Source organism: Schistocerca cancellata, chromosome 2, assembly GCF_023864275.1.
Source record: "Schistocerca cancellata isolate TAMUIC-IGC-003103 chromosome 2, iqSchCanc2.1, whole genome shotgun sequence".
In the NCBI taxonomy this organism is placed as follows: Eukaryota; Metazoa; Arthropoda; class Insecta; order Orthoptera; family Acrididae; genus Schistocerca; species Schistocerca cancellata.
This window is the reverse complement of record NC_064627.1, coordinates 698,034,345-698,053,388: the sequence shown is the minus strand read 5'-3', so window position 1 is coordinate 698,053,388 and position 19,044 is coordinate 698,034,345. Positions and strand designations below refer to the sequence as shown.

The 19,044-nt window shown below is 36.0% G+C and overlaps 1 protein-coding gene across 2 annotated transcripts in view; it reads right to left on the bottom strand.

Moving 5' to 3' along the window:
* Nucleotides 1-19,044, bottom strand: part of LOC126162475 (protein brunelleschi) — a 272,584-nt gene that overhangs the window by 166,497 nt on the left and 87,043 nt on the right. For both annotated transcript variants that reach the window (XM_049919012.1, XM_049919011.1), the window contains exons 7-9: nt 17,717-17,849; nt 5,568-5,708; nt 1,222-1,420 (exon numbers count right to left, since the gene is read on the bottom strand). In XM_049919012.1, coding sequence (XP_049774969.1) covers nt 1,222-1,420; nt 5,568-5,708; nt 17,717-17,849 — 473 coding nt within the window. The remainder of the gene's footprint in view (nt 1-1,221; nt 1,421-5,567; nt 5,709-17,716; nt 17,850-19,044) is intronic.

Genomic DNA, 19,044 nt, shown 5'->3' with positions numbered 1-19,044 from the left:
CTAACACCAAGATGCAACAGAAAATATCAAATAAATGCCTTTTTGTCATAGAATTCATAAAACCCTTTAATTGCCAGTGGTGCAATGCCATATTGTGCGCTTGCTTCATGTTTTAACTAAGGTAGCAGACGTGTGATGTCTTACGTGGAAAATCTTCACGAGTAGAATTTAACTTTTTTTAATAACATCCTCAACAGAGAGAGAGAGACAGCAGATTTTTAAGTAACTAGCAATGCATAACAAGATTATTATTCTACTGAAGACAGAATCCAATTCTTTATTTCTCTCCACTGACGCAAGATTAGTATAGACATAATAATGCAAAATATACAAAGAGAACCACAATTGACAAATTGCAACAATTATTTTTAATAGAACATAATACATTTTAGCAGAATTCAAAAGTTCTGGATAAGAGGAGTATAGTGATGTGATGTTAGAAGTGAAACTTTTTGCAAAAAGAGGTGATGAATGTGCTAAGTACAAGGTCCAATTGTGAAAAGTTACAGTGAAAACAATAGTAAGTGTAACTTTGCTATGCCCTTATTTTTCAAAAGCTTCTGACAGCCACTGAAAGAAATACACAGTGCAAGATATCTCAGTTGACAAAAAAAATAAGATCATTAAACCACACAGCTAAATACTCTTCCATTTCCATATTTTGATACATCTATGATTATAGAAATAATTAAAGACAGTAGCTGGGTTGATTGACTCTGTATAAGGCACACCCATCAGATCAAAGATTTGCTGTTCACTGGACATCATTTAACATAAAGAACTTTTTGATGCCTAAAACTGTAAAAAATGTAAAATACAATAGAATATTATCAATTGAAACTTCCTGGGAGATTAAAACTGTGTGCCAGAATGAGACTCAAACTTGGGACATTCGCCTTTTGCAGACAAGTGCTCTACCATCTAATTCTGCAAAGTTCGCAGAAGAGTTTCTGTGAAGTCTGGAAGGTAGGAGACGAGGTACTGGCAGAATGGAAGCCGTGAGGACGGGACGTGAATCGTGCTTGGGTAGCTCAGATGGTAAAGCACTTGCCCACAATAGGCAAAGGTCCAAAATTTGAGTCTTTATCCTGCACAAGTTTTAATCACCCAGGAAGTTTCATATCAGTGCACACTCCGTTGCCGAGTGAAAATTTCATCCTGGATATCATTAATTGCTGATTATTTATATAAAATTATGCTAATTTACAATATTATTCTTACCTTTAGGGAAATCAGTAGGATCCAGACTAAGTTTGTGGCCAGATAACGCTTGCAACATTAAATGATAGCACTGAGACCAATTTGGTTGAGGATTCTGAGCAGATACGTATCTCGTTGCAGCTAACCTCTTGCAGAAAGCCGCTTTCCTGTGGAATCCTATCTGTGTGTACAACTCTGATAAATTTGTGAATCTCTGAATCTGAAAGAGAGAGCAAAATAAAGCTAATTATCAAGACACAAAAATCATATCATCTGTGATAACAAATAAGCATAAAAGCAATTAACATAAAGGAAGGAGGTGAACTATTACCACCAAAATATTTTGACCACTGCGCTTTATTTTATGTAGTAGCTGAATCAGTTAATCAGATGAATATAGGAAATCCTTACACATAAAATATATAACATAAAAATTAAAGTGATAAATACATAGTACAGTCCCAATCCCAATTACATGAGAACAAGTTATCTGAATTTCTGATTATCTGAGATGGGAATGGGTAGTTTTTAACTTCTGATTACCCTTTTTTTTCTCAAATGCAGTGACCTCCTCTACTGATCATCCAAGTTTTAAAGGGGATGATTCATGTTCATCTTGATAATCAACTTTTATATTAGTCAGTCTGGTTGTTTTACTGACATTAAGGTGTTCATCATAACTGTCATTCCAATTCATCTGTGCGTGTTAGCCTAGAAGGACAGAGGGTTTCACAGAAATTCGTCTTCTGCTATCGTAACAGCACTACTAGCTGCCCTCTTTCTACATTAATACGTGTCCATGGCTGTATTTACAAAATACTAGTATCTTTGTTGTTTTATGTATGATCATAAGTTTTTGATGAGTGTTCAAATTATGTACCATCAAAATATATGTACAGAAAAATCAATATGTTTAAAGAGAAACTAAAAGTGGTTTTCCTTCAAAAGAAATTTGAAGCTACAAAATTCAGTATGTAATTATTATTGTGCTCTGTTGCTAGTGAATATGCTTCATCAGTTCAAAATGTCTGTGAATGGAGAAAAAACAGAAAAGATATTTATTTGCTATCCCATCACAATTGCATATAATCTTTAACAGTGACTAGTTTTGAACGTTTGTGTTCATTTTCAATCCATTGCCTACATCTCTAACATTTGACCATGACATAATGCCAACAGAACATTCAAGAAACTTATTCACACACCAAGTCAATTTTTATGTCATGAAACTTGGACTAATTCCTTCTCTCCAGCAGCAGTAGTCATCCAGCTCCAAACAATCGAGCTTACACTTCCACAGTATGTTGTGGAAGCAATCTGGTTTGGAGAGCACTGACTGCCATCAGACCTTCATAAAGATAGTCTGCCCTCCTCTCCAGAACAAAAGTAAGAATTTCATTGAACTATACCACCAAGTACTGTAAATGTTGAAAGTAATTACACTCTCTGGAAGATCAAGATTTCTGCCCACTTTTCCAGGAACATGGAATCATTCTGAACATTTGCATTTAACACGATGGCTTTGGTCTCTAACAATTGCTTCAGGGCTTCCTACTTTGCTTTTTCATAAGTATGAAGTCCTTTTTCCTTCCTCATGATATCTTCTAATCCACAATTTTGCCTTTTTTTTAAAAAAAAAAAGTATGGGAGGCCAGATGATTGAATTCCAAAGTACAAATAATATGTTCCCCAAATGCCTTATATAAGACATGGTTCCAAGTAACCCATTCCCTTTATTCACCTTTATATAGCTTTTGTGGCAACCCACACATAATACTTGAGGAACTGCCTCACACCAAAGCTAGCAGCAGTGAGTTTGCAGATCATTTTTTGACCAACCCGAGCAGGAAGATGGGCTAATTAATGTTATGATTCCTGACAGTTGTCACCAAAACATACTTTCGATTGTGACTTATGCCTGTGACTGTTACTGCAGTACTATATAAACATAAACAATTTCTAGTTTTTAACAGTGCACATAGTTGAGGTTGACTTCACTATGGTTCATTGGAATGAATGAGAACTTCAGTCATTAATTCTTATAAAAAACTTGAAACCTATATTTTTCTGCTACATTTTTATGCTCCACATCCATGGATCTGCTCAATATGGGTCTGTGGAATGAATCCTTAGTCCAACCTCACTCCCCCCCCCCTTTTTTTTCTTTTTTAAAGAAAAAGAAACTTCACTGTTTACAGCCACATATCTGATGAGCCTAGTTACCAAATTTTTTATAAAATAACTGAAAATTAAATAAATACAGAGGACAGCATGCAACCCAGAAATTCACAGGCATAAATCTATTTTCTGAAGATGCTCATGTAGCAGTATTCTAAAATCACAATGGCCGGCGGACAAAATAGAAATATTTATTCACAGGATCCATTCCCTCAATTACACTCTTAATTACTGACATGAGCTGGCTAACAACACATTTCTCAAAAATAAAGTGCTAAGAGAATGATGACATATTGGTATTAAGTAAAGCATCATCAATTTAAAACCTGAACATATTAAGACTTTTTTTTTTAACTGGTAAAAATACATAGCCCAAGAAAATGTTAAGAATTAATAAGAATCCCATTTAAAGTTTTATATTCTTTTCAAATGCCGTACTACAATTACCTCTATTCCCAACCAAAAAATCTAATTCCAATATACAGGTCATAAAAAATAATCCATAAGAAATAATATCTTTGCAGCTTTAATAACTCTGTGTAAATCATCTGTGATTGAAAGACTGTAACATGCTGTCTGACGTAAGTGAAATGAAATGAAGTACTTCAGTATCCATAAATCAAAAGGTTAGCTATGTGATACATGTAGAGTGTGTGTGTGTGTGTGTGTGTGTGTGTGTGTGTGTGTGTGTGTGTGTATTCAAAGCTGCATCCAAGGTAAAAATGCCACGCACCTAACTACAGAAATATTATTGCACCACAAGCAACATTTCCTGCCATATTTTTGGGAGGTTCAACAATCCGTTACTGAATTGTGCTCCACCTGCATCCCCAAAGTGTGAGAATGTGTACCAAAATATCTTTTTGTTAACTCAAGTTTGATAAGATGGCCTCCATCACAAAAATTTCAGTTTGGAGAATGTACCCCACATGAAATTTAGCTTTGCTGGTAGAAATCAATAATGAATAGAATAAATAGTGTTTAAAGTTATTGGTTGCTGCACTTATTTCTCAATACACCAATTACAAATTAAATTAAATTAAACTGATACAGCCCAACAGTTGGATTTTCAACACAGTACTTAGTAAATCTGTCATGTGGAGTGATATGCAAACAGATAAGTGTACCTGTTATTTTCTCAAATCATTTTATTAGTCTTATGTACAAAGCTTTAACAGTTATTGGAAGAAGTCCCGTTGGCTACAAGATATGTTATTTTAGCACAGTGCAGCCCCTGAAGATTCCATCATCATGAAACTCAAAATTTGCCACTCCTTGACAGATGGATTGGATGCACCAAAACAAACTAGATATACACTACACATGTTACCCTCTCAAATGCATCTCAAGACACCATAATAGCAACCACACTCAAAGTTGAGAGCTGATAAGTATACTGAAGTCAATGGCAGGATTTTGAAAATTTAAACTGTTGTTAAGTATTCATGTAACATTTCACCTGAAAATGTCTTAAGGTTTGTGTATGCTTTCGGCAATTTTTGTAGTGACCATGTTCAATACTAAACTAAATAATGCAATGAGACTAAAAAGTGGCACTTGCACCACCATCCATTAGATGAGAAGCAGCATGTGTAAGAGTTCCAAAAGTGTATTACTCATCAGAACTCACTTCTGTGTAATCAGCTATAGAATACACCTGCCTGCAGATTTAAATCCAGGATACCACCCTGGTCTGTGCAAAATGTGCGATTTGTGCTAAGAATGGAAAGAGGTCTGGCAAAAGTTTCCTCCAGAAAATTATCACATTATTACTTGTCCTATTAAATGTGTGAATGGATTTGGTCTTCCCAGGAAACTATGGAGTGCCTAAGTGAAGAGTGTTTGTCATTAAAATTTGCTGGTGAGCTCAGTGAACTGCATTTGGTGACGCTAACATCTGTGGACTGAGAGAGACCTAAATATTCAGTCATAAAATTTTTGAGTGTTTGTTTGTTTATTTATTTATATTATGTATTTGTGACATGTATTTAATAAGTTATAAATAAAGTCCTTGCATAAGACAGTAAAATGACCCTATAAATAATGACAGCGATTTTTGTGAATTGTTTTATGTATTGCCTTCAATGATACGTAACTACTGTATATACTCACTAGCAGGTGGTTACATCTACATAATTACTGACATGCAATTTATCTTATAAAAATGTTTCTCTCTTGCATAGTAATACCTTTTCTTGCTCATTTAATGGTAAGTTAATAAAAATGACATTTTGGAGAAATGATGCAGCTTGCAATGTATATCCTTGTTCAACAGCTACTCTAGCTGCTTTAAAGCATGCTTCAGTTTCAATAACGCCAGCGTTTTGATACTGAAAAGAAGAAGAAAATAAAATATTTAAAATGACATAATATGTTACAGAGAAGTGCACTATATGAATAATTAGTAACTGAAACCACAGATTTTAGATTTCAGATATAGCAGAAATATCTCAATATATCAGTATGTCATGGTCAGACAAATTTTTTCACAAAATAACAAATTATTGTGCTCACATACATACATGTCCCATGAAGTGTACTAATCATTGTAAAAAAGATACTTAGGTTGCTTGTACCACATTTGGCTTCTTGCTGTCACAGATAAAGTTCCAAATAGGTACCTTGTTAGCTTCTAGGCCAGGGAAGGGGTGGTGTGGTGTGGTGTGTGAGTGTAGTATTTATGAAACAGTTAAGTTTGTGAATACTCCACATACTTTTGTAATGTAAGTGTATTGTGAGAGCACTAATGGCACTTCTGTGGTTTTGTGGACAACAGGTGGAGAAATTTTAGAGCTGCATGTGTCATGATGTACAAGACACACATTGATGAGAACTGTGCGTTATGCCAACAATTGTGAGACTGTGAAATAACTCATCAATCAAATAATCTAAGGTCAACCAGATTTGTGTGTACCATGATAGTTTACTGAACTCTGAACATTCACTGGCAAAAAAAAAAAACAAAAACAAACACACACACACACACACACACACACACACACACACACACACACACAAAATGCCAAAAATAATTAACAAAGAGTAATGAAATTTCAGGAATACTTTGATCTAGGTAACATATTTAAGTGATTAACATTGCAAGATCACAGGTTAATATTAATGCAATATAAGCTATTGCAAATGTGAAATGCTGGTACATTAATAACCGGTGTAACGACCGGAATGTTGAATGCAAGCATGCAAACGTGAATGCATTGTGTTGGACAGGTACCACATGTCAGTTTGTATGATGGGGTTCCATGCCTGTTGCACCTGGTCGGTCAATAGAGGGACAGTGAATGCTCTTTGTGGATAACACTGGAGTTGTTGACTGATGATGTCCCATGTACGCTTGATCGGAGACAGATTTGGTGGTAGAGCAGGCCAAGACAACGTGTTGACACATGCAGGGCAGGTTGTGTTACAACTGCAGTTTGTGGGCAAGCATTATCCTGTTGGGAAACACTCCCTAGAATGCTGTTAATGTATGGCAGCACAATAAGTTGAATCACCAGACCCATGTACAAATCCGCAGTCTGGGCATGTGTGATAGCCACAAGAGTGCTCCTGCTGTCATACGAAACTGCACCCCGAACCATACTTCCATGTGTAGTAGGCCCAGTGTGTCTAGCAAGCAGACAGGTCAGTTGCAGGCCCTAAACTGACATCCTCCTAATCAACATGAGGGCATCACTGGCATCAAGGCAGAACCAGCTTTCCATCAAAAAACACGACAGACCTGAACCCTGCCCTCCAAAGAGTTTGCACTTGATACCACTGAAGTTGCAAACGGCAGTGGTTTGGGATCAGAGGAATGCACTTTACAAGGCATCTGGCTCAGAGCTGTCCTTGAAGTGACCGATACTTAACAGTTCAGTCTGTCACTGCTGCTCAAATTGCTGCCACAGATGCAGAACAAAGTGCCAGAGCCACCTTCCCTCTCAGTAGTGCCACATGGCCATCTGGAGTGAAGTCCTCTTGTTATCACACATTCTCATGACCATCACTGTCACAGTCATGGGCACCCCTAAACCTCACTGCATCCATGACTGATTTACTAACATACAAACTAGCAAAGTACTTGGCCGATTTCTTCACTCCACATGTGGGTCACTGCACAAGACTACAACTGACAAGGGCAAATTCACGTGCTCATGGCCAGCGATTATGTTTTCAAATTTCTAACTTGAGGGGATGAGAACATGCTATTTGTATGCCTCTTGGTAAGATTAGTAATTGTGTAAATTCACTGTACGCGTGCATAATTCTCAATTGTTTTAAGTAAGTAATGAATCAAATTGTTGCTACTCGTGTTTATCATAATGTAATATTTAGATAAACATAGCTTTTGATGCTCAGAAGTACTTTTCTACCTATACATTCAATGACCCCACTTTTTTTATTTTTATTTTTATTTATTTATTTATTTTTTTTTTTTTTACAATCGTATTGCCCAACTAGGATCCCGTTAACAACTTCAGTTCCTCTTCTTCGTTCGTTGTTGTTTCCTATTTTTCCAGTATTCCCTCATTTTCTCCCCATGAAGCCTCTTCCTTTCTTCTGTCCATGTTGTTCCCAATTTTTTATTTCTTCTGCTCTCAAAGCCTTCCAAATTTAGTATATTGTTTTTAAAACAGTTTCTTTCTGCTATTTCTGATTCTTCGATGTTGTTTCTTTCAAGATCTTTTCTTAATTCTGCAATACATGCTATTGTCGATTTTTTCTTCCAGAAATATAGGAGTATTTGTTTTGTTAGTCTATTTCCATCCATTCGGTAGAGATGTCCAAAAAAGGTTCATCTTCATTTGGCCATTACTGCAGATATTTTATCTATATTTTTGTAGATCTCCTCATTACTTCTTATTTTCCAACCATCTGCAGTTTTCATTGCACCCATTATTTTTCTAATAATCCTTCTTTCCAGTACCTCTAGTTTGTCCATCTTATAGTTCACCGTTAGGCATTCAGATCTATATAAACATTCTGGTTGTACCACTGTGGTGTAGTGTTTTAGTTTTGTTTTTCTAAATATACATTTCTTGTTGTAAATATTTTTGGTCAAACCATATGCTCTTTCCATTTTGTTAATTCTTACATCTACTGCAGATTTTTCTAGTCCATTCTGTTGTATAGTTTCTCCAAGATATTTAAATTTATTTACCCACTCTATTTTACCTATTTGTGTTTCTATGCATTTCGGTGCATTTTTTATATTTGTCATGAATTTTGTTTTTTTCAGCTGAAATTTTGAGACCAGTTCTGTTTGCTAATTTTTTCAGAATGTTTATTTGAGTAACTGCTTTTGTCAGGTTTTCTGAAAGTATTGCGAAATCATCCACAAAAGCCAAGCAGATTACCTTAATTCCATTTGTTTTCCTTCCCAGAGTTATTGATTCAATTTTGTGATTTTTTAGCTCCGAATTCCAGATTTTTTCTAGAACACAGTTAAACAGTAAAGGTGATAAACCATCACCTTTTCTAACACTAGTTTTTATTTCAAAAGGCTGAGATACTTCTCCCATAAATTTGACTTTAGATACTGTACCTGTTAGTGTTTCACGAATTATGTTTTCTAGTTGTGATTTAACACCAAATTCTCTAATGACCTTATCTATCGTTTCTCTGTCTATGCAATCAAATGCTTTCTTGAAATCTATAAATGACACTAGTATTGGTTTGCTGGTTAACATTCTATGGTGAATTACTGACTTTAAGTTAAAAATTTGTTCTGCACAGGATCTTCCCTTTCGAAAACCACCCTGATATTCTCCTAGTTGTTTGTCTAAAGTATCTACCACTCTGTTGAGGAGAATTTTTGATGATATTTTGTATGCCACTGGCAGAAGTGACACTCCTCTGTAATTACTGACATTTTGTTTGTCTCCCTTTTTATGTAGCGGGTGGATTAATGCTGTTTTCCATTTAGTTGGAATCTTTTCAGTTTTCCAAATGTTCTCAAACAGCAGCTGTAGATCCTTTATGATTTTTGGTTCTGACCACTTCAATAATTCTGCTGTAATGGAGTCTTCACCACTTGCTTTATTGTTTTTGAGTGTTTTGATGGCTTCATGAATTTCTAGCTCTGTTGGTGGGAAATCTTCCTCTAGATTTTGAGGTGTCACTGGCAATTCAAATTTATCTATTGAACTGGACAGTTTAACAACTTTTCAAAAACATTTACTAAAATTTCACAATTTTCTTTATTATTTAATCCTACTTTGCCATTTTCATCTTTGAAACAAATACTTGGTGCCTGATATCCTTTAAGTATGTGTTTAAAGGTTTGGTAAAAATTTCTAGAATTATTTTTGGTGAAATTTTCTTCTATTTCAGTAAGCTGACAATTTTCAAAGTTCCTTTTGATTTTCCAGATTATTTTTGATGTTTCTTTTCTTTGTTGTCTGAATTGTTCAAGGTCTTCCTCTTTTTTCGAGCGTCTCCATTTTTGAGCTCTTTGTATTAGTGCTTCTTCACACTCCTCAGTACACCATGTCGTCTTTTTATTCTTGGCTAATCCTAAAGTTTTCTCTGCTGCTTGAGTTATTTTCATCTGGAGTTCACACCAATCACCTTCTTTACTTGTCTCAATTTCTTCTCTAAATTTTTCTATATTTTCTTTTGTAATATTAGCTGTAGTGGTGTTGTATCTGATCACTTTCTTGGTCGCCTTTTTTGGTTTAGATGGGAGAAATTTTATTTTAATCTTAGAGAGATAATGATCTGAATCTAATTCCCCATTTCTGACTATTTTAAAATTCATAATTTCCGTGATGTTCCTTTTAGATATGGCTACGTGAGAATAGGGCAAAGACTCTTCGAGACTATAGATTTTGTAGTATTTTGTATGTGGACAATTTTGTAATTCCACAACAGACAAATGATGACCTATATTATTGTGGCATAATCCGTATTACTTCAGGCAGGGGAGTTACGTTCATAGTCTTGGAAGTTATTGAATTTAGTGTATGTTAAAACTCGGGAGTAAGTAATAAACAATGTTTTGTTTTCTCCAAAAAAATTCCTGCCCCAAGATACAGGCCTCCAAAGATGACACTACGAACACCATTACAAAGAAGCAAATTTCGGAAATATTTTTAAAATACGGTATCTCTGGGACAGTTTTAGATATTTTGTTCCAGTCATTTTATTTGAAAGATAATTGCTTTATGATTACAATGGTATCCTCTGTTTGGACATATCTGTCAAAGTTCTTTTACTGTCACCTTTTGAATTTTTTTTATAATTTACAGAAAAATAATGCCAATGCAGAAAAGTTAGATTTTTTCTATTGATTAGTGCCATGTAGTACTATATTCTCTGTAAAGGAGAGCTTCCACTTTTAAGTTGAACAGGTTTTATTTAAAAAAATAAATTTTTTTTTTAAACTTTCAGAGGTAATGTATGCCTTCACTTGAGTTGTTTCTTACTAGTTTCTTTGTTACAATGTTTATTTCTATTGTCTTTGTTACAATGTTTATTTCTATTGTCTTTGTTACAATGTTTATTTCTATTGTCTTTGTTACAATGTTTATTTCTATTGTCTTTGTTGCAGTTATTTCTTTTCACTTTCGTTGTTGCAGTTATTTCTTTTCACTTTCGTTGTTGCAGTTATTTCTTTTCACTTTCGTTGTTGCAGTTATTTCTTTTCACTTTCGTTGTTGCAGTTATTTCTTTTCACTTTCATTGTTGCAGATATTTCTTAAACTTTGTTGTAGTTTCTTATCAGTTTCTTTGTCATGGTTGTTCATTACAGGTTTCTGTATTATTGCTGTTCTGTGCTAATTTGTTTACTGAAGAGGCTTCTAAGAAATATGATGCCAGCCAGCGAGTTCTGTGTTTTTGTGAGGAATTTGCCATTTGACATACTTGCAGTCTGTTTTGTGAAAAGGACTGTTTGAAATGTCTTCTGAGAGTGACGTGTGATGACTATTTGCATATCCATAAAAGAGTGATACATAAGACAAACAAAAAACACAGTTTTTTCAGGTTCAGAGCAACTACAGCAAAACTGACCACACTCTTCAAAGTAGACATTCCACCTTCAGAAGAAAATGAACCAAAGCACTCTTGTTCCTCTTTGCCAGGAAGTTTTCACAATTCAGCTGTTGAATATTGTGCATCCTACAGAGACAAGGTGCAAGAGTCTTTGGAAAACCAGATCTCTATTATAATCATCCTACGGAAGCAGCTAAAGTTCAACTACTGCAGTCAATTTACCTGGAAGATAAACGGGACTGTTCTCACTAGAGTGCCAGAAAAAGAGACATTATAAGTGTAACAGTTGAAGGTCTTTTGCAATTTATTAGAGCATCTATGTTGTTGTGGTCTTCAGTCCTGAGACTGGTTTCATGCAGCTCTCCATGCTGATCTATCCTGTGCAAACTCCTGCATCTCCCAGTACCTACTGCAACCTACATCCTTCTGAATCTGCTTAGTGTATTCATCTCTTGGTCTCCCTCTACGATTTTTACCCTCCACGCTGCCCTCCAATGCTAAATTTGTGATCCCTTGATGCCTCAGGACATGTCCTACCAACCAATCCCTTCTTCTAGTCAAGTTGTGCCACAAACTTCTCTTCTCCCCAATCCTACTCAATACCGCGTCATTAGTTATGTGATCTACCCACCTAATCTTCAACATTCTTCTGTAGCACCACATTTTTAAAGCTTCTATTATCTTCTTGTCTAAACTATTTATCGTCCATGTTTCACTTCCATACATGGCTACACTCCATACAAATACTTTCAGAAACGACTTCCTGACACTTAAATCTATACTCGATGTTAACAAATTTCTCTTCTTCAGAAACGCTTTCCTTATCATTGCCAGTCTACATTTTATATCCTCTCTACTTCGACCATCATCAGTTATTTTGCTCCCCAAATAGCAAAACTCCTTTACTACTTTAAGTGTCTCATTTCCTAATCTAATTCCCGAAGCATCACCCGACTTAATTCGACTACATTCCATTATCGTCGTTTTGCTTTTGTTGATGTTCATCTTATATCCTCCTTTCAAGACACTGTCCTTTCCGTTCAACTGCTCTTCCAAGTCCTTTGCTGTCTCTGACAGAATTACAATGTCATCGGCGAACCTCAAAGTTTTTATTTCTTCTCCCTGGATTTTAATACCTACTCCAAATTTTTCTTTTGTTTTCTTTACTGCTTGCTCAATATACAGATTGAATAACATGGGGAGAGGCTACAACCCTGTCTCACTCCCTTCCCAACCAGATTTCATGCCCCTCGAGCATCTATACAACTTCAATATTGTAAGATCAAACTTTTATACACTACAACCTAAGTGGGAAGTTCCACACTCACCTAGAGATGTCTGTTTATGTGTGTACTGTGCGAATTTTGAACTTTGTGTGGTAATTTTTAAGAACTTACTGGGGCACATGACATACGACATCTTGGTTGGGCATGTGAAGTCATTAGTAGTCTGTGATGTAAAGAGAGAGACTTGTTTGTTTCAAGAATGCGGTGACTGCCCTGGAAAGGGAGGACTGTATTTACAGACACTTGGACTGGAAGATGTAGCATATAACTCTGCAGAAATTACATATGCAACATGGGAAGGAAATAAACTAATTAAGAAAACTGTTGCCTTTGACAGTTCCATTGATGAACTTGGTAAATGGTCAGTGAAAGCAGTAACACACCAGCATTCGAAGAAATTGCAACAACACATTTCAGAAGTGAAAGGGTGTGTATAGGCTGAAGAACTATGTTTAGTGTTTCACAGTGATTTTGCTGAGAACTGGTCAGTAGCTCTCCCACAAGTACAAGGGTATCATTGGAGTAATGAGCAGATTTAAATTTTTACAGAATTGACACATTTTCATAATAAGACCACCAGCGTTGCAGTTATAAGCGATGGCGCAGGGCGTGACTCAGCACATGCTTTGCTAGTAATGCGCAAAATTCATCAACTGCAACCAGAGGCAGAGAAGATCATCACTATCTCTGATGGTGCTCCTTATCATTTTAAAACTCGTTACCAGCTGTTTGAATGGAGTATGTCACTTGAGCCAACTGACTGGGAATACAGTGCTATTGGTCACGGGAAGGGGTCTTGTGATGGTGTAGGTGGTCTGTTGAAGCACCGTGCTCCAAAACATGATCTTTCCAGACCAAATACAGTTGCAATTCAGAATGCTGATGATATTATGAGAGTCATGAAATCTTACACATTCACAGTCCTCATTCTTTTGTCCAAAGAGGAAATCAAAGAATTCCATGACAGAAAAAAGGATGGTCCAAACAAACTACTCCTGTGAAAGGAATTCAGAAGACATTTCTGGACTCAAAGTGATGAGTGAACTCATACTGCGTGCACTTTAAAGAGCAAGAAAGAATAAATTTTGTTCGTTAGGGCAACACCTCAGAACCAACAGGATAATATTTAGATTCACAACCTGAGAAGGGGGACATTCGTGGCATGTGTGTATGACTGTGGCTGGTGGATTGCAATGATTATAGACACCAGTTATGAGTAAAACGAAATTGTAGTGAACTTTATAACACCACATGGACCAGCTGCTGGATATAGGTTTCCAGCTGAAGGACAGCAACGACACTATCAGTTCTCACTTTCTGTTTACAATATTTTGAAGACTGCAAGTGCTCCAGTTCCTGTTGGTTCAACAGGAAGGAATCACTCTATACCAAAGGAAGATACTGATGCAGTGGAACAGATTTTTAGTTCTCTGACTGGCTAATTTCGGTACGAAATTGAGTGCACAGATGTTGTATAAATTGAAACCTTTAAGTCTTTGGACCTATTACATACATTTTGGAGCCATTTAAAACGCTTGAGAAGCGAGTCTCTTACTCATCTTTCAAAACTAAAATTATGTTAAATCTGGCTAGGTTTTGATTTTTATGAGCCTGTTATGTGATAATGTGGTAATAAAACAGGTTTTATGTATGCCAAAAATTTCAAATGTTTATAAAACCTGTTCAACATAAAAGTGGATCTCTCCTTTTCAGGGAATGTAGAACTATATGGTACTAATAAACAGAAAAAAATTATGGATTGGTATTTTTTGGGAAAAAAAAATTCCACGAATTATAAAAAAGTTCAAAATGCTATAGTGAAAGAACTTTGACAGATAAATCCAAATGGAGGATTTCTCTGTAATCATAAAGCAATTATCTTTCAAATAAAAACCAACAAAATATTTGGAACTTTTCCAGAGATACAGCATTTTAAAAAAATTTCCAAAATGTGCATCTTCAAAATAGTAAGTGTGTGTGTGTGTGTGTGTGTGTGTGTGTGTGTGTGTGTGTGTGTGCGTGTGTGTGCGTGTGGTGTGCGTGTGGTGTGCGTGTGGTGTGCGTGTGGTGTGCGTGCGTGTGCGTGCGTGCGCGCGCGCGCCATATTTTTTTGGAAAAAACCAAAAAATGTGTGTTCCTTACTTAGTCTTTCATTTTAACATATGCTAAATTCAACATCACCCGAGACGATGAAAGTAACATTTTGTCCTAGCCTGCCTGAATTGATATGGACTATGCCTTGTGAATCTTTACAAAATGTAGAGTGGAATGGAATGGAAGAAAGATGATCATGGGGCAGTACTCTGAGCTCACAAAACAAGAAGAAATATCCAGTAGATACTACTAGTATGATAATGGAATTACCGTGTTTGAAACAATAGCCAAAAATGAGAAGAGAAAAACATTTAAGTGTAGTTGACTGATGTGAGACACACAAACAGACTCAATAGTTCAGGACATTTGATTGGCTTTCAAGCCACCACTCTTTTTTCAGCTTAGGAAAATGACCTTTTGCATCCTTACCCCCCTCGTAATTCAAAGTGGTATGTACATGGGGAGAGACAAGAGAGGGAGAGAAAGAACTTTATCTGGAATTACAATTTTAATTACATAGTGCAATTACATGGCAAATTCTGAAGCAAGTACCCGGTTTTCATCTTTATGACTGTGAAATACATTCCACTGCACATTGATGCTGGAATACACTTAGTATATTCAAACATACCTAAACATGAAACTGGAAAAGAAACAAATTTGTCATTTTACAAGACAATAGTTATGGTTATGTGGTGCTACTGTATATGAGTGAGATGTAGAGAATTTTGAGAAAGAATACCATAAGAATTACAGCAACTTAAAAATTTTCTTTGAACTACAAATAATCACAGATTAGCATAAGACAAATTTAGGAATTACTTTATAGAAAATTAAGTTGCAGAATAGAGAGACAACTGACAGAATGATTCACGAAGAATGCAGGAAGATCAGTGGCCTTGAATACACGTATCTGGAGACTAATGTGTTATATGATGTCCAAGACTCAGGATAGACTCCAAGGAAATTGATTTCACTTAATTCTTGAAGTGTAGATGGTGGGTGGCTTTTTTTTCTTTTTCTTTTTTTTATGGCACTTTGTCAAGATAAAGTTATGAGTTCTCAAATGCAATAACAAAGCTGTAAATATATATAATAATGTCATTGCCTATTATTTGTTCATGGCACTACCTTGTTGCCAAAAGCAGAAAAACCGGTGGCAGAACTGATGAATGTTACAGACATAACTTAAAATTCATATTTAATAGAAATTTCAAAACAAAGAAAATAAGCAATAAATAATAATCTCAAGTAACTCAAATCTGAAGCCTAATTTGCTTGGATAAAACTATGAAATTAATGATTAAAGAAAAAGAGAAGCTAACATATGTTAACAGATTCTGTGGAAGTGAGCAATCGGTATGTTATTAGGATTTCTTAAAAGTGAAAGAACTTAATTATTCATAAATATATTGCTAAAAATCATGCTGTATCACAGGTTGAGTATATGCCTTGGAGGAAAATGAAATGGTTTAAATTGCTAGTTAAGACAAGAATCTTACACAATTAGTTTCAAAACGGCTGCTATGTGTCACAGAAAACCAAAGTCCACTACAAATACAAAATGGAAATAGTATATGAAATACCAACATTAACTTCAACAAAAAATACCCTTCTGTTCTCACAAATACTGTGACAGACATTTACTCTTTCTGATTCAGTGGAACATAAACACCACATACCACAAAACTGAAACAACAAAAACATTATACAATCACCCATGTTAACAACAACAAAATGATCTTAATGTAGCAAAGCATAAATTTCAGTGCCTTGTTTAAGGGTGCAAACCAAATTATACTGAAAGAACGATTAAAATAACAAACTTACACTGTAACAATTAAAATGTATACTAGAGGAAGATCCCTTAGTTTTAACTACAATACTAAATTTGGGCTAGTATTGGAATCAGGACAGCATGAATGTAATACTTCCAGTGAAGTCACAATTAGTGTATACTTCATATTTTGCGAATGGTTTTCTCAGCTTTTCTCCCTCCCACCTTTCCCCAGTTTTTACATGGAAAGGTCACGAAGTTCTTACCTGCATTCATCTCCTCCCATTATTTATGATAAGATATAAATTTTCCTTTTGTTAATCCCTCTTAGACTTTCATTTTGTATCACAAATTTATGACACACAACATCATAAATCTATCACATACTGTTCTTTGACAACCCAGTTTCTCTCCATACATAAACTAATTCAAACATCAAACAATGCCCTATGTTTGGCAAAAGCTACCCTTGAATGTAGATTCTGTGTGGGCTACCATCAAAATTATAATGTCGCCCACTTCACCTTCATGAGAAGGAACATTTTTTTCCCAATTAAGATGCACTCAACATTTAAGTTTTGTGCTGCCAGAGCATTATAATTGTCACAGATGTTGAGTATGGTAATCACTCATTTCTTTGGTCCTTGTAAATATGCCTATAAAAAATGCTATAGATATTATTAGCTACCGTACAACTGAAATACATATCAAAGTTGCAGAATCAAACAATGGAAAATCCAGGATGGAATGTAACAATATACGAGAAGGGATGTTGCTACTCACGATATAGCGGATATGTACAACAAAAAGACTCTCACAATTAAAGCTTTCGACCACTACGGCCTTCGTCAACAATAGACACATACAGGTGCACGCGTGTGCCTCCTCCTCCCCCCCCCCCCCCTTCTCTCTCTCTCTCTCTCTCTCTCTCTCTCTCTCTCTCTCTCTCTCTCATACACACACACACACACACACACACACACACACACACACACACACACCCCGACACACACACAGGACTGCAGTCTCATGCAACTGAAACCCCACTGCATCTCCTCTATATTGTGAGTAGCAATTTTCCTTCTCATATAAGGTTACAGAATCCATATTCATAACCACTGTTTGTGAAGTGCTTTCAATTTACACACATTTTTACACTGAAAAACACCATTAAAACACACTGTACCTTGCTGTAATGAATGATAGCCTCTCTGTAACGCTTTGGAATTTCCTCTTGTGGTAGCACATTCTGAATATCTTGTTGCATTTCAGGTGGTGTAATACCATTGGGCAATGAATTACTATACAAAGAATTCGATCTGCAATACAGCAATGAGAAACATTTAAGAACACTACCATAAATAAATAACACAGTATGGAAGCTTTCTTCATTACAGTAAAAATATCTATAGAATATGTGGGAACTCATTATGAACATCAGTAGAAGTAGTAGGTACACTGCTGGCAATTAACATTGTGATACGAAGAAGGATAGAAAATCAAATTTTACTTATTTGCATATGTAGAGTACAGCAGGAACAATACAAGAATTAATTTGTAGGTGATATGGGGGTGCACAGGGTGCAAAATTTAGCACCTATCGCATCTGACAGTAACAACAGCTCCGTCCCAGCTGGGTATTGATTTGAACCAATCTAGGGTGAGATATATAGGAGTATTGCCACATTATAACCGCAATGAAGACCAAATGCAAATCCTGTGCCATCAATGTAGTACAACACTTATCATAGGACACTTGTTTATTATGGACATAAATGTGCAGGCAGTATTGAACTGTCTCTTGGACACAGAGTGCTGCTATTTATACAAATTCTGAATATTCCAGAACATGCAAACATTACAAACAAAAGAAATTTTGAGAACCGTTTAGAAATGATAAACACTAAATAACACATGTTTGCTGGTGGTTAAATTTGGACTGGCAGCCCACAGCACACCAGCTCATGTTCCTAATCACTACTCTGCGTAGCATGCAGCACAGCTAGCAGCAATGTAACTCTGTGCTGCTTCAGTTGTGTGCCACAGTTTATCAACTGCACTGGCTGGTGAGCTGTACCAATTCAGTTTCTTGACAACCGACGACCTGATGTTTTCAATGGATGAGGTATCAGGAGATTGTGTTGGACAGAGCAACACCTGAAAACCCTCTGTACTGAGATAGGTGAGGATAGCAGGAGCAATGTATAGTCTTGTGTCATGAACATCTCTATGATGGAGCACAGCCATTGGCCTTCACATATCTGAAATGTAATAGCTGCAGTCCAAATAACCATCTATGCCTACCAGAATGCAGTGTGTTGTGTACACAAGGGCATCCCATACCATCACACAAGATGCTTGGCCCTTATGTCAATGGCAAATGCAATATGACAATGTTTGTTTTCCTCATCCATACATGGATACATCCATTAAGGCACAGGGATTCAGAGAGAAAGGTGAGGTTACACCACACCCATGTCCACTGTTTTCACTGGGTGCACCACTGTTGATGTG